Source organism: Procambarus clarkii, chromosome 5, assembly GCF_040958095.1.
Source record: "Procambarus clarkii isolate CNS0578487 chromosome 5, FALCON_Pclarkii_2.0, whole genome shotgun sequence".
Lineage (NCBI taxonomy): Eukaryota > Metazoa > Arthropoda > Malacostraca > Decapoda > Cambaridae > Procambarus > Procambarus clarkii.
Genome location: NC_091154.1, coordinates 24837568 through 24856790, shown reverse-complemented (window position 1 = coordinate 24856790; position 19223 = coordinate 24837568). Strand labels below are relative to the sequence as shown.

General features: G+C 35.0%; 1 protein-coding gene across 7 annotated transcripts in view; it reads right to left on the bottom strand.

Annotated features, from left to right (window-relative positions):
* Positions 1–19223, bottom strand: part of LOC123762644 (potassium voltage-gated channel subfamily A regulatory beta subunit hyperkinetic) — a 215931-nt gene that overhangs the window by 51229 nt on the left and 145479 nt on the right. For 5 of the 7 annotated variants that reach the window (XM_045749344.2, XM_069340003.1, XM_069340010.1 and 2 more), the window contains 2 exons: positions 1513–1720; positions 255–317 (listed from right to left, as the gene is read on the bottom strand). In XM_045749344.2, the coding sequence (XP_045605300.1) occupies positions 255–317; positions 1513–1720 (271 nt within the window). The remainder of the gene's footprint in view (positions 1–254; positions 318–1512; positions 1721–19223) is intronic. The other 2 variants (XM_069340015.1, XM_069340030.1) reach the window with 1 other exon arrangement.

The following is a 19223-nucleotide window of genomic DNA, read 5'->3' as shown; positions in this document are numbered from 1 at the left end:
AAATAACACGAAACACAATGAATATGCAAATAATCGAGGGTACTGCAAGATACTAATCGAATTTAGCGGTATAATGTATACAGTGTATCTTTATATATACTGGCTACAGTAAAAGCTTAAATACAGGTGAATAAAATACATAAAAAATTATATACACTGACTTACGATAAAAAGCGCAACATGCACGTCATCAGTACGAATATACAAAATAAATATATGCGGTGCAGTGCAGGAGGCAGAGAAATAGTATTTACCTCGAACCGTTGGCAGTCTCGCTTCGTCTGCTGGTCTCAGAGCCTCGTCTTGTACGCTCTTTCCTTGTGTTGATAAAGAAAAATACTACATTATATACTGCAAAGTCTCCAGTGATGACCGTATTAACCACACGCTCTAAGGCCATCCATCTAATCCTCTGCCTAATTTCATTCTGAACACCACGCGTCAGTAATCCTATATATATATTATATAATATATGTATATATATATATATATATATATATATATATATATATATATATATATATATATATATATATATATATATATATATATATATATATATATATATATATATATATATATATATATATATATATATATATATATATATTCTAGCACACATCTTCCTTATTTGTCTCATGTTCTTTACTTGCGAAGTTTATATATTAACTCTCAAAAGTTAAATTTTTTGTTTCATTTGCCCTGCGGCCGCTAAGAGAGGCGTTTCGTTGACTCATGTCATCGTTTTCAAGAGCAGTGAAATGGATACAATTTAGCTGAAGCAGCTAAGGCTAAGGTTAAGTAAAGTGTTGCATAGGTCAGTGGCCTTCTGTAGTTTCGTTACGTGTTATGTTTGCTGAGGCAGTGTGTGCTGGACCCTCAGGATGGTCAAATGTTTCTGAGAGTAATCTGGCTGTCAATAGCTGAGTAAGATTTTTGATTTGTAGTGCTTCGACCATGTCTAATCTTTTATTGTCATATCTGTTGATTATTTCGGTGTGTTTGTCAGACTATCTCTGGTGCAGCTCTGGTTGTCAGGATTTCTCTGATGCTGTTCTGGTTTGGTGTAGAAATGACAGGCTCTTTGATCGAACTGTGTTCTTTGTGCATTGTGAGGCCATATCTGAATTGAATGTTAACTTTGGAAAGTGAATTTTTGAACTTCATTCTCAAGTCAAGAAAAAATTATAAAACATAGAAAAGATTGGTGCTAGAAATATTGGTCTAACTCCATTCTGTAATATTCAATATACTTTTCGTAACTAGATTCTAATCTAGGTGGGAGTCGGAGCCACATGTTCGGCCGCAGAAGATTTCAGGGAAGAGTCACATGTTGATAAGAGTGACTGTCAGAAAGTTTGACTAAAGTTGTGAGAGAGGAAGCAGGCAGCTGTGCAGCGGCCGTAGTTCCAACCCACGCTATCAGCGACCTCAAGATAAAAGGGCGAACACAGACGAGAACAGAAATAAATAGTGATTTAGAAAATAGAATTAGAACGAAAATGATCTTACTTCGAGTTCCAGTAGACCTTGGTGATGACGTGGTAGGACGTCCTCCTCCAGCCCTTCTTCTTGAGGATGTTTCCAAGCTGTACCTCGGCTCTACCTCCACTGTAGGCCTCACTGAGGTCGAACAGGTTGATCCCGGCATCGTAGGCCACTGTGATGATCTCCTCAGCTGTCTCCTCCGTCACCTGGGGGCTGAACGTCACCCAGGTACCTGTGGAGAGTGATTAGTCTGAGGGCTTGTCCAGGTACCTGTGGACAGGCCTTAGTCTGAAGGCTTGGCTGGGTACCTGTGGACAGTCCTTAGTCTGAGGGCTTGCCCAGGTACCTCTGGAGAGTGCCTGCCATGGGCAAAATATCCACTTAGCGTTATGTTAGTTATGGCCAATAGTTGTAGACCAGAACAAAAACACAGAGCTAATCATTGTTATTAATTGACCCCGAGCTATGCAGCCCCTTGAAACAGAGAGACTGTCAGGATAAATAAATATATTGAATAACCTCTTAAACAATAATTTGACGTTAGAAAATCATTTATATTTTTGTTACTTAGCAGATAGCTCGGATAAATTAGGTAATCAAAAAGTTAATATCAAAGAGTTTAATGGAGAGTGGGCATCACACTCGGCGCAGCCAGAGACCCAGCTGGAGGCAAAGCGACGTCAACTGAGGCAGTCTACCAAAACAAAGCCTCATGGTGGGACTCCTGGTTCAAGCTTGACGCGGAGCGGACGTCTGGACGCCTCCTCCGCCCAACCCATCCTCCAAACAATGACCCAAAAGTGATTCCATGCACCCGCCAAACCGCCTGTTTGTGAATGAATAAAGTTACACATGACTCACAACTGATTTCGTTCGAACATTTCCAGAACAAGTGTTTCATTGACGAATTTTGTTCGAACCACAACGCTATAAATGCTTCACCCACGTACTACAAATACAAATAATCGCCAACAGAACCAAAACATCTAACCTAACCTAACCTATGCCTATATATGCACAAATAAGCTAATATATTATAATAATAAATTATGTTTGAGAAAATTTCCGTTTTGAATGAACAGCATGTAAAAGTTTATGAATGCGTCTGTGGGGTCGACCACTGGATGTAATGGATTTGAGTCGAGGATGGGTTGTCTCCGCCTGGAAGCCACCGGTTCACGTTTGGTTTTTCGATTTTGGATTTGATACTGCCGTTTAGCATTCCTCTTCAACGGTCCGGTTTGTACAACTCCAGGCGCACATATCGCCTTGGGTCACCGGGTTGTTGATAGATTTTTTTTTTACGTGTTCTGGTTGGTTCTCCCGGCGGGGTGACGGTGTCTGTCGCCGGCTTGGCCGAGAGGTGCCGGAAGTTGGTGGGTTTTGGTGGGCTCCTGGTGGAGCCCAACGCCCACCCTCAGCCGTGGTGGGCGGATGGTTTCTGCTCTGCCGAGGAAGCACTATATGACTTTTGCGTTTTAGCTGGGAGCCGAGTTTTTGGTTTTACTACCTGGTGTTCTCTGTGTGGGACGGCCCGGTGCTTGTTACCCTGAAAGACTCCTGGGGCTCCCCCAATCATCTGCCTGTCTGCGTTTCTTTGCCGCGAGGCATATCAGTTTCCAGTGATTGGCGTCACTCGTTTCACGATTCGGCTTGGCGTTTCACCTTTCCAGGCTTCGGGATTAACCCTTTACGGGTACGCTGGGGCGCATCCGATCCCACGATCGTCGTCGCCCATAAATTAAATAAACAATAAGCCTCACGGTGTGTGGTGCTGATTTTCATCTCTTGGAGACGAAAAAACGCAGAAAGTCTATAATAAGTAATTACTTTCACCCAGTTTAATTATTAAAGTGTAATAGGCTGGATACAAGATAAATAAAGAAGTGTAAGAGTGTGTAATAGAATCAGTGAACCACTATAGACGCCATTACTACACCAAACTACTTCCCACTTCACCATTGTTCCTCGCCTCAGTTAAGTACTTAACTTATAGTGCCCAGCCCGCTAAGAGGGCTATTAAAAGTCCTAACAAATTAACCAAAGAGTTTGGGCACCCGTTTTTCTGCCGTCAAATTTAAGGGACGGTTTGTGGTACATTAGACTTCTTTCAGGATCGTTTCGAAAATGTTATATTTATGCCATTAATCGTTTGTGTGTAAGCTTTTGGACATTTAGCGGGCTTACAGAACATCAAGAGGTTTGTGTCAGTTGCAGACTTTGCAGGAATAACTAAACTAGCTAAGTCAATAAACCCTTAACAGTTTTTCAACTGAATTTGGGATTAACTCAGTGATATACTGGAACAAATTAATTTAACTCAGTGATAGTTAATTTAATAGGTAATCTTTATTATTGAAAATATAAGCTAGGTAAGCTAGTAATTAATTAATTTACCAGTGTTTGCTGCACTTTAATGTTATTTAATCCTTAATAAGAATTTAATAAAGATATTGCTGGTAGGTGTGAGGGAACAGGGGTCACCCTCTCTGGACTTTGCTCACTCCCCACACTTAACCAACCCAAGGATACCATCTTCAAGTTGTTTTGTTTGTTTAATTCTCGCAGAAATACTCCAGGAGTAGGAACACAGTACTCATTGTATAAACTCGCCTCGAAGGACAACCAATTCTACTGCTACGTTGGTGACTCATATAAGCTTGTAAGCTTGTAAGATAAGTGTGTAAGCTTGAGAATACTCTGAGTGTACTCATATTGAGTACGTTGCTTGTGACGTAGAGAGTGAGTAAGACCAGGAAAGAGAGCCTCAGGGTACTGAGTCACAAGCCCTTGCTGAGTGTCAGGACTCTCAAAGCACGAGCTCATTAACATACAAAACCACGACATATTTTCTCTTTGTTTACATTGAATAAACTGTTTATGGGCATCGAAACTCCCCAATCAAGTGTAATTTTTGTTATAAACACCATCCTGATGAATATGAGCTCATAGACTGTTTAATATATGTAAACAAAGCCTCGAAGGATTGAGAAAAGAAGTACTAGTTTCGTTTCCTTGATGCGCAACTGCTTGATAAGTCCTAGTAGTGGTAAGTGCCCGCTGGTGACCAGTACTTGGGTGCTCTGACAGTAGTGGTCACACTGTTAATGGGGTCCTGTTTAGAGTACATGGTATCTGAAGAGAGGGTCGCCCAAGTACAGTAGAGAGTATTCTTAGTAGGTTACAGTGGAGGAGGGGAAGGGAGGGAGAGAGAGAGAGAGAGAGGGGGGGGGGGGGAGGGGGGCAGGCTCTGGGCTGTGGTAAAATTTTTTTTACAGTAGGCAAAGGCACCAACAGTGTGGATCTGGGCAACTATACGACTGATCAATATAACACTGATTACATAATTGATCAACATAACACTGATGAACATAACACTGATCAAAATAAATCGGACAAAATAACACTGATCAACTATAACACATATAAACTATAAAACTGATCAACATAACACTGATCAAAATAATATTGACCAAATAACACTGATGAACATAACATTGATCAACCTAACACTGATCAACATAACACTGATCAAAATAACACTGATCAAATTAGCACTGATTAACCTAACACTGATAAACATGACACCGATCAACATAACACTGATGAAAATAACACTGATCAACCGAACACTGATCAACATAACAGTGATTAACATAATACATCAATAAGAAACTGATCAACCTAACACTGATCAACATAACACAGATCAACATAACACTGATAAACCTAACACTGATCATATATAACACTGATAAACGTAACATAGATCAAAATAATACTGATCAATCTAACACTGATCAACCTAGCACTGATCATATATAACACTGATCCACTATATCACTGATTAACATAACACTGATCAACAATAACACTGATAAACAATAACACTGATCAACATAACACTGATCAACATAACATTAATCTACTATAACACTGATCAGTATAACACTGATCAAAATAACACTGAACAGCCTAACAATGGTCAACATAAAACTGATCAATATATCACAGATCAACAGTAACACCGATTACCATAACATAAAACTGATGAACATAACACTGATTCATAACACTGAAAATCATAACTGATCAACATAACACTGATCAACAAAATACTGATCAACATAACACTGATCAACCATAACACTGATCAACATAACACTGATCAACATAATACTGACCTACATAAAACTGATCAACCATAACACTGATTAACATAACACTGAACAACAAAACACTGATTAACATAACACTGATCAACTATAACACTGATCAACCAAACACTGATCAACCTAACACTGACCAAAATATCAATGAGCAGCATAACACTGATCAACATGACACTGAATAATACAACACTGATCAACATAACACTGATCAACTTAAAATTGAATAACTATAACACTGACAAACATTACATTGATCAACAAAACACTGATCAACATAACACTGATCAACATAACACTAATCAACAGTAACACTAATCAACTAAATCATTGATCAACATAACACTGATCAATAATAAGACTGACCAATATAGCACTGATCAAACTAACACCGATCAGCCTAACATTGATCAAAAAACACTGATCAATATAATTGATGAAAATAACACAGTTCAACCTAACACTGACAAACATAACACTGATCAAAATAACACTGATTGAAATGACACTGATCAAAATAGCACTGATCAACCAAACACTGATCAACATGAAACTGACCAACATAACACTGATAAAAAAACACTGATCAACCTAACACTAATACACATAACACTGATCAAAATAACCCCCAATCAAAATAACACCGATAAACATAAGACGGACCAACCTAACACTGATCATATATAACACAGATCAAATATAACACTGATCAACAAAACACTGATCAACAATATTACTGATCAACAATAACACTGATCAACTATAACACTAATCAACTATAACACTGATCAACAATAACACTGATCAATATAACATTGATCAACTATAACACTTATCAACCTAACACTGATCAACTATTATACTGATCAACTATATCACTGATCAAAATAACACTGATCAACATAACACAGATCAACTATAACACTGATCAACAATAACACTGAGCAACCTAACACTGATCAGTGTAACAGTGATCAAAATAACACTGAAAACACTAACACTGATCAACATAAAACTAACACTGATCAACATAAAACTAACACTGATCAACTCAACACTGATCAACATAACACTGAAAACATAACACTGATACATAACACTGATCAATATAACACTGATCTACATAACACTGATAAACTATAACACTGATCAACATAACACTAATCAACAAAGTACTGATAACATAGCACAAATCAGCATAAACCTGATCAACTATAAAGCTGATCAATATAGCACTGATCAAACTAACACAGATCAACCTAACATTGACCAAAAAACACTGATCAATATAACATTGATGAAAATAACACTTTTCAACCAAACACTGACAAACATAACACTGATCAAAATAACACTGATACACATAACACTGATCAAAATAACCCCCAATCAAAATAATACTGATCAACCTAACTCTGATTAACTATTAAACTGATCAAATATATCTCTGATCAAAATAACATTGATCAACATAACACATATCAACTATAACACTTATCAACCGAACGCTGATGAACATAACACTGATCAGTATAACAATGATCAAAATAACATTGAACAGCCTAACAATGATCAACATAAAACTGATCAATAAATCACAGATCAACAATTACACCGATTACCATAACACTGATCAACATCAAACTGATGAACATAACACTGATAAATGACACTGAAAAACATAACATTGATCAACATAACACTGATCAACATAACACAGATCAACAAATTACTGATCAACATAACACTGATTACTATAACACTGATCAGCATAACATTGAACAACAAAACACTGATTAACATAACACTAATAAGCATAAAACAGATCAACTATAACACTGATCAACATATCAATGATCAACTATAACACTGATCAACATATCAATGATCAGCATAACACTGATCAACGTGACACTGATCAACACAACACTGATCAACATAACTGATTAATAAAAAATTGATCAACAAAACACTGATCAACATAACACTGATCAACATAACACTAATCAAGAGTAACACTAATCATCTAAATCACTGATCAACATAACACTGATCAACAATAACACTGATCAATATAGCACTGATCAAACTAACACTAATCAACCTAACACTGATAAAAAAACACTGATCAATATAACATTGAGGAAAATAGCACTGTTCAATTTAACAATGACAAACATAACATTAATCAAAATAACACTGATCAAAATGACACTGATCAAAATAGCACTGATCAACCTAACATTGACCAACATGACATTGAGCAACATAACAATGATCAAAATAACACTGATACTCATACCACAGATCAAAATAACCCCCAATCAAAATAACACTGATCAACCTAACACAGATCAACCTAACACTAATCATATATTACACTAGCTCACTGTATCACTGATCAACATAACACTGATCAACAATAACACTAATCAACAAAAAAAATCAATAAAAACACTGATAAACTATAACACTGATACACTATAACACTGATCAACAATAATACTGATCAACATAACACTGATCAATGATAGCACTAATAAACTTAACACTGATCAACTATTTCACTGATCATCTATATCACTGATCAAAATAACACTGATCAACATAACACAGATCAACTATAGCACTGTTCAACTATAACACTGATCAGCCTAACACTGATGAACATAACACTGATCAGAATAACACTCAACAAAATAACACTGAACATCCTAACTCTGATCAACATAAAACTAACACTGATCAACTCAACATTGATCAACATAACACTAATCAACAAAACACTGATAACATAACACTAATCAGCATAAAACTGATCAACTATAACAATGATCAACCTAACACTGATCAACATAATAATGATCAGCATAACACTAATCAACATAACACTGATCAACACAACACTGATCACCGTAACACTGAAACATGAAATTAATCAACTGTAACACTGACAAACATACATTAGCATAACACAAATCAACATAACTCTGATTAGCATAACACTGATCAACCTAACACTGATAAATAGTACCACTAATCAACGTAGCATTGATCATCATAACACTAATCAACATAACATTGATCAAAATAACACTGATCAACAAAACACTCATCAACATAAAATTTATCAACCTAACACTGATCAACCTAACACTGATCAAAATAACACTGATCAATATAACACTGAACAAAATAACACTGTTCAACCTAACACTGATCAACATAACAATGATCAACAAAAAATGATCAATATAACACTGATCAATATGACACGGATCAAAATAACACTGATCAACGTAACACTGATCAAAATAACACAGATCATCATAACACTGATCAACCTAACACTAACCATCCTAACACTGATCAAATTTAACACTGATCAACATAACACTGATAAACCTAACACTGATAATATATAACACTGATAAACTTAACCCAATCAAAATGACACTGATAAACTTAACACAATCAAAATAACACTAATAAATCTAACACTGATCAACCTAACACTGATCATATATAACACTGATCCACTATATCACTGATTAATATAACACTGATCAACAATATCTTTGATCAACAATAACACTGATCATCTATAACGTTGATCAAAATTGCACTGATCAATATAACATTCATCAACAATAACACTGATCAGTATAACACTGATCAAAATAACACTGAACAGCCTATCAATGATCAACATAAAACTGATCAATACATTACTGATCAACAATAACGCCGATTACCATAACACTGATCAACATAAAACTGATGAACATAACATTGATACATAACACTGAACAACATAACATTGATACATAACACTGAACAACATAACACTGATCAACACAACACTGATCAACATAATACTGATCAACAAAACACTGATAAACCATAACACTGATCAACATAACACTGATCAACATAATACTGATCAACATAACACTGATTAACCGTAACACTGATCAACATAACACTGAACAACAAAGCACTGATTAACATAACACTGATCAGCATAAAACTGACCAATTATAACACTGATCAACCTTGCACTGATCAACATATCAACGATCAGCATAACATTGATCAACATGACACTGATCAATACAACACTGATCAACATAACACTGATCAACTTAATATTTGATCAACTATAACACTGACAAACATTACATTGATCATCAAAACAGTGATCAGCATAACACATCAACATAACACTAATCAACAGTAACACTAATCAACTAAATCATTGATCAACATAACACTGAACAATAATAACACTAATCAATATAGCACTGATCAAAATAACACTGATCAACCTAATATTGATCAAAAACACAAATCAATATAACACTGATGAAAATAACATTGTTCAACCTAACACTGACAAACATAACACTGATCAAAAAACACTGATCGAAATGACACTGATGAATATAGCACTGATCAACCTAACACTAATCAACATGAAACTGGCAAACAAAACACTGATAAAAAACACTAATCAACCTAACACTAATACACATAACATTGATCAAAATAATCCCCAATCAAAATATCACTCATAAACCTAACACGGATCAACCTAACACTGATCAATATAATACTGGTTCACTAAATCTCTGATCAACATAACAATGATCAACAATAATACTGATTAACAATATCACTGATCAACTATAACACTAATCAACTATAACAATGATCAACAATAACACTGATCAACATAACATTGATCAACTATAACATTGATCAACCTAACACTGATCTACTATTACATTGATAAAATAATACTGATCAACACAACACAGATCTACTATAACACTGATCAATTATAACACTGATCAACCTAACACTGATTAACCTAACACTGATCAACCTAACACTGATTAACCTAACACTGATGGACATAACACTGATCAAAATAACACTCAAAACACTAACACTGATCAACATAAAACTCACACTGATCAACTCAACACTGATCAACATAACACTGATACATAACACTGATCAATATAACACTGATCAACATAACACTAATCAACAAAATACTGATAACATAGCACTAATCAGCATAAAACTGATCAACTATAACACTGATCAACTATAAAGCTGATCAATATAGCACTGATCAAACTAACACTGATCAACCTAACATTGATCAAAAAGCCCTGATATATATATAATATTGATGAAAATACCACTGTTCAACCCAACACTGACAAACATAACACTGATCAAAATAACACTGATCAAAATAGAACGGATTAACCTAACACTGGTCAATATGACACTGACCAACATAACACTGAACAAAATGACACTGATCAACCTAACACTGATACACATAACACTGATCAACCTAACACTGATACACATAACACTGATCAAAATAACCCCCCAGTGAAAATAACACTGATCAACCTAACACTGATCAAATATATCACTGGTTAACTAAATCACTGATCAACAATAATACTGATCAACAATAATACTGATCAACAATAACATTGATCAACTATAACACTGTTACGGACCCGAGTCCAGCGTCGTAGCACGGAGCAGTGACGACAACGCCATCTGTGAGTCAGCTCCCGAAACCCCCTCCAAATGGACAAAGCCATCTAGTGAGGACGGGATATTTCGGCCACAGGTGCTGGATTCTCGTCTTAATCAGCTCGTAACATAGCCGCTGCTGACCTCTGGTGAGGTGGCGCTTAGACAGCAACGCCATCTATGGAGTGGATAGGTGGACGTTTGTGTCTAAGCCTGTAAGTGAGGTTCCCTAGTCCCAGTACTAATGACGTGTCTGATTACAGAGTCGACCTGGGACTGCTGTATTGGACGATGGATCAGTCTACCCAAGGCAGCCAAGGTCTCTTCACTAGTCTGCTGAAGAAACAGTGAGTCAACCCCGGACGAACACTGTTGAGAGTGTTAGCCTGCCTGTGACGTGGCAGTATCAGGAATCGCCTTATCCGGGGCTGGCTGGTGGAAGAGACTAGCCACTGTGGTACTGAGAGAGGAGAGTGATCAGCGGAATCACACGAGGCTCCTGCCTAGGGCTTGCAACCCTAGTATCGGTCGTGGAGTGGCCTATACAGCGGAGCTGATTGGAACCTGCCAGCTACAGGCTGGATTGTGGTTGAAGGCCTCCACGACGGAGCACCCAGTGGGACTGTGTTTTGGCTGGCCTGTGGCCAGGGTAGATTCGCCGAGAGGATTCATCGTGGGCCACGGAGGAAGGAACCAGGCCTACCCAGAGAGTGCGCACCATGGAGCATCCTGGGTCTTCAGAGGAAGACAACTTTGTATATTTTCGTGTAGTTATAAACCCCGTGTGATTGTTATTTATTTATATAGTGGTGGTGTAATTATATATATAAACCAGAGCATTTGTATCCCTCCCCCTTTAATTTAACTTGCGTTACGGAACACATCCCTTGAAAACCTCTACTAACTTGGGGCCGGATTCCCAAATTCTAATAACACCAGAAAAGAACCCGGTTACGTCCCAGTAGGGCCGTAACAAACACTGATCAACTATAACACTGATCAACAATAACACTGATCAACAATATCACTGATCAGCATAATATTGATCAACTATAACACTGATCAACCTAACTCAGATTAACTATTAAACTGATCAACTATATCACTGATCAAAATAACATTGATAAACATATCTCAGATCAACTATAACACTGATCAAATATAACACTGATCAACCTAAGACTGATGAATATAAAACTGATCAGTGTAACTCTGATCAAAATTTCACTGAACGCCCTAACACTGATCAACTCAACACTGAAAAACATAACACTGATCTACATAACACTAATCAGCATAAAACTGATCAACTATAACACTGATCACCCTAACACTGATCAACCTAACAATGATCAGCATAACAATGATCAGCATAACAATAATCAACATAACACTGATCAACACAACACTGATCATCGTAACACCGATAAACATAAAATTAATGAACTATAACACTGACAAAGATTACATTGATCAACATAACACTGATCATCATAACTCTGACCAGCATAACACTGATCAACCTAACACAGATCAATAGTACCACTAATCAACTTAGCATTGATCATCATAACACTGATCAACATAACATTGATCATCATAACTGATCAACATAACATTGATCAAAAATACACGATCAACATTAACACTGATCAAACACTAATCAACATAAAATTTATCAACCTAACACTGATAAAAATAACACTGATCAATATTACACTGATCAAAATAACACTGCTCAATCTAACACTGATCAAAATAACAATGATCAACATAACAATGATCAACACAACACTGACCCAAATGACACTGATCATGCTAATACTGATCAACATTATACAGATCAAAACAACACTGATAAACCTAACACTGATCAGCATAACACTGATCATAACACTGGTCAACCTAACACTGATCATATATAACACAGATCCACTATATCACTGATTAACATAATACTGATCAACATAATACTGATCAACATAACATTCATCAACTATAACACTAATCACCCTAACACTGATCAACTAAAACACAGTACAACTATATGTCACTGATCAAGATAACACTGATCAAAATAACACTGATCAACATAACACAGATAAACTATAACACTGATCAACTATAACACTTATCAACCTAAGACTGATGAACAAAACACTGATCAGTATAGCAATGATCAAAATAACACTGAACAGCCTGACAATGATCAACATAAAATTTATCAATAAATCACAGATCAACAATAACACTGATTACTATAACACTGATCAACATAACATTGAACAACAAAACACTGATTAACATAACACTAATAAGCATAAAACTGATCAACTATAATACTGATCAACCTAATGCTGATCAACATATCAATGATTAGCATAACACTGATCAACATGACACTGATCAACACAACACTCATCGACATAAAATTGATAAAAAATACACTGATCAACATCACACTGATTACCATAACACTAATCAACAGCAACACTAATCAACTAAATCATTGATCAACATAACACTGATCAACAATAACACTGATCAGTATAGCACTGATCAAACTAACACTAATCAACCTAACATTGTTGAAAAGACATTGATCAATAAAACATTGAGGAAAATAACACTGTTCAACCTAACAATGACAAGCAACACTGATCAAAATAACACCGATCAAAATGACACTGATCAAAATAGTACTGATCAACCTAACATTGATCAATATGACACTGAACAACATAACAATGATCAAAATAACACTGATCAAAATAACACTGATCAACCTAACACTGATACTCATAACACATCAAAATAACCCCCAATCAAAATAACACTGATCAACCTAACACTGATCAACTATAACACTGATCAACTATGACTGATCAACAATAATACTGATCAACATAACACTGATCACCTATAGCAGTGATCAACCTAACACTGATCAACTTTTTCACTGATCAACTATAACACTGATCAACCTAACACTGATGAACATAACACTGATCAGAATAACACTGATCAAAATAACACTGAACATCCTAACACTGATCAAAATAACACTGAACATCCTAACACTGATCAACTTAAAACAAACACTGATCAACTCAACACTGATCAATATAACACTGAAAAACAAATTTCCTGATACATAACACTGATCAACATAACACTGAAAAACATAACAATGATAAATAACACTGATCAATATAACACTGATCTACATAAAACTGATCAACTATAACACTGATCAACATAACACTAATCAACAAAACACTGATTACAAAACACTAATCAGCATAAAACTGACCAACAATAACAATGATCAACCTAACACTGATCAACATAATAATGATCAGCATAACACTAGTCATCATAGCACTGATCAACAAAAACACTGATCAAAATAACACTGAAAAGCTTAATAATGATCAACATAAAACTGATCAATATATCACAGGTCAACAATAACACCGATTAAACTAACACTGATCAACATAAAACTGATGAACATAACACTGATACATAACACTGAACAACATAACACTGATCAACCTAACACTGATCAACATAATACTGATCAACATAACACTGATCAACTATAACACTGATCAACATAACAATGAACAACAAAACACTGATTAACATAACACCGATCAGCATAAAACTGATCAGTTATACACTGATCAACCTAACACTGATCAACATATCAATGATGAGTATAACGCTGATCAACATGACATTGATCAACACAACATTGATCAACATAATACTGAACAACATATCAATTATCGGCATAACACTGATCAACATGACACTGACCAACACAACACTGATCAATATAACACTGATATACATATAATTTATCAACTATAACACTAATCAACAAAACTGATCAACTATAACACTAATCAACAAAACTGATCAACTATAACACTGAGAAACATTACATTGATCAACATAACACTGATCAACCTAACACTGACAAACATTACATTGATCAACAAAACACTGATCAACCAAACACTGATCAACTAAAACACAGATCAACTATATGTCACTGATCAACATAACACTGATCAAAATAACACTAATCAATAAAACACAGATAAACTATAACACAGATCAACTATAACACTTATCAACCTAACACTGATGAACATAACACTGATCAATATAACACTGATCAAAATAACACTGATCAACATAGCTCTGATCAACACTGATCAAATAACACTGATCAACATAACTCAGATCCACGTAATTCTGATCAACATATCAATGATCAGCAAAACACTGACAAATATTACATTGATTAACTCTAATCAACTAAATCATTGATCAAAATAACACTGATCAACAATAACGCTCATCAATATAGCACTGATCAAACTAACACTGATCAACCTAACATCAATAAATATACACTGATTATATATCATTGATGAAAATAACACTGTTCAACCTAACACTGACAAACATAACACTGATCAAAATAACATTGATCGAAATGACACTGATCAAAATAGAACTGATCAACCTATCACTAATCAACATGACACTGACCAACATAACAGTGATCAAAATAACACTGATCAACCTAACACTGATCAACTATAACACTGATCAACAATTACACTAATCAACATAACATTGATAAACTATAACACTGATCTACCTAACACTGATCAAAATACCACCGACCAAAATAATACTGCTCGACCTAACACTGATCAACATACCTCTAATCAACTATAAAACTGATTAATAAAAAGACTGGTCTACAGTGATCATCATAACATCGATTAAATATAACAATGATCAACATATCACTAATCAACATTCCTCTAATCTAAAGTAAGACTAATCATCTATATAATGATCAACATAACACTGATCAACAATAACACTGATGAACATAACAATGATGAACGTAACACTGGTCAACTATAACACTGATCAACTATATCACTGATAAACTATAAAACTGATCAACAAATAACACTGATCAACATGACACTGAACAAAATAACTCTGATCAACTTTAACACTGATCAACCTAACACTTTAATTATAGCACTGATCAACTATATCACTGATCAACACAACACAGATCCAAATAACACTGATCGACATAACATTAATCTTCAGTAACACTGATAAACGAAGCATTGATCATCATAACACTGATCAACTATAACACTGATCAATTATAACACTGATCAACATAACTGATCAACACTGATCAAATAACACTGATCAAATAACACCGATCAACATAACTCAGATCCACGTAATTCTGATCAGTATAACTCTGGTCTACAGTAACACTGATCAACTATAACACTGATCAGCAAAACACTGATCAACCTAACACTGATCAAAATAACACTGATCATCTTAACACTGATCAAAATAACCTAGATCAATCTAACACTGATCAACTTAATACTGATCCCACATAACACAGATTAAAATAACACTGAAGAACATAAGACTGATCAGCATAATACTGATCAACATAATATTGATCAACTTAACACTAATCAACATAACACTGATCACCATAACACTGATCAAACTAACTTTGATCAACCTAACACTGTTCAAGTTCAAATAACACTGATCAACAAAACACTGATCATAATAACACTGCTCAACTTAACACTGATCAACAAAATACTGATCATCATAACACTGATCAACAAAATACTGATCATCATAACACTGATCAACATAGCACTAATCAAAATAATGCTGCTCAACCTAGCACTTATCAACATAACACAAATCAATTATAACACTGATCAGTTATAACACTGAACAACATAACACTGATCAACATAACACTGATCATATATAATACTGATCAACATAGCACTGATCAACATAACACTGATCATCATAACTCTGATCAACATAACACTTATCAAAATAACACTGTTCAACCTAACACTGATCAACGTAGCACTGATCAACTATAAAACTGATCAATTATAACTCGTATCAACATAACACTGATCAACAATATCACTGATCAACAATAACATTGATCACAAAACATTGAACATAACAGTGATCAACTATAACACTGGTCAACCTAACACTGACCACTATAACACCGATCAGCTTTGTAATTGATCAATATAATACTGATCAACATAATGCTGATCAACATAACACAGATCAGCTATAACACTGATCAACATTACACTGATCAACAATAACATTGATCACAAAACACTGAACATAACAGTGATCAACTATAACACTGATCAATATAACACTGACCAACCTAACACGGATCAACCTGAAACTGATCAACATAACACTGATCAACATAACACAGATCGAAATAACACTCACCAACCTAACACTGATCAACAAAACACTGATTAATATAACACTAATCAACACAACACAGATCAAAATAACAATAATCAACCTAGCACAGATAAACATAAGAATGAACAACATAACACTGATCAACTAAATCTCTGCTCAATATAACACTCATCAACATAACACATATCAACATAACACTGGTCAACATAACCGGTTTCACCTATAACACTGATCAACAAAAACACTGATCAACATAACACTGACCGACTTAACGCTGATCAACATGACACTGATCAAAATAATACTAATCAACCTAGCACAGATAAACATAACACTAAACAACATAACACTGATCAACCTGACGCTGATCAACATAACACTGAACATAACAGTGATCAACTTTAACACTGGTCAACTATAACACATAACTGTACAGTACATAACTATATCAACACAATTCTGATCAACATACTGCTGATCAACATAACATAGATCAACTATAACATTAATGAACATTGCACTGATCAACATAACACTGAACAACAGTAACATTGATCAACGATGCATTTACCATCAAAACACTGATCACCTATAAAACTGATCATATATAACACTAATTAAAATAACTCTGAACACTGATCAACATAACACTGACCAACCTAACACTGATCAATCTAGCACTGATCAACATAACACTTATCAACATTGATCAACATAACACTGTTCAACGTAACACTGATCAAATATAACACTGATCACCTATATCATTGATGAACATAACACCGATCAACAATAGCACAGATAAACTTAACACTGATGAACTTAACATTGATCAACGATAACAGTGATAAACTATATCACTGATCAACATAATACAGATCGAAATAACACTAATCAACATATCACTGATCAACATAACACTGAACAACAGTAACACTGAACATCGAAATATTGATCACCAAAACACTGATAAGATATAACACTGATGAATTACAACACTGATCAACATAACTCTGATCAACACTAATGAACATAATACTGATCAACAAAACACTCATCAAAATAACACTGACCTACCTTAACACTGATCAACCTAACACTGATATATTATAACACTGGTCAACTATATCACTGATCAACATAACACAGAACTAAATAACAGTGATCGACAAAACACTGATCATCAGTAACACTGATAAACAAAGCATTGATCAACATAACACGGATTAATATAACATTGATCAGCATAACCCTGATCAACAGTAACACTGATCAACGTAGCATTGATCATCACAACGCTGATCAACAAAACACTGATCAACATAACATTGATCAACTATAACACTAATCGATTATAACTTTGAACGACTATAACACTGATCAACATAAGACTGAACAACACTGAACATATAATACTTATCAACCTAACTTAGATCAACATAACTCTGGTTTACAGAAACACTGATCAACATAACACTGATCAAACACACTTTCATCAACTTAACACTGTACAAAATAACACTGTTCAACTTAAAACTGATGAAAATAAAACTAATCATCATAACACTGATCAACATAATACTGATCAAAATTACACTGCTCAACCTAACACTGATCAACATAAAACTGATCACCTATAACACTGATCAA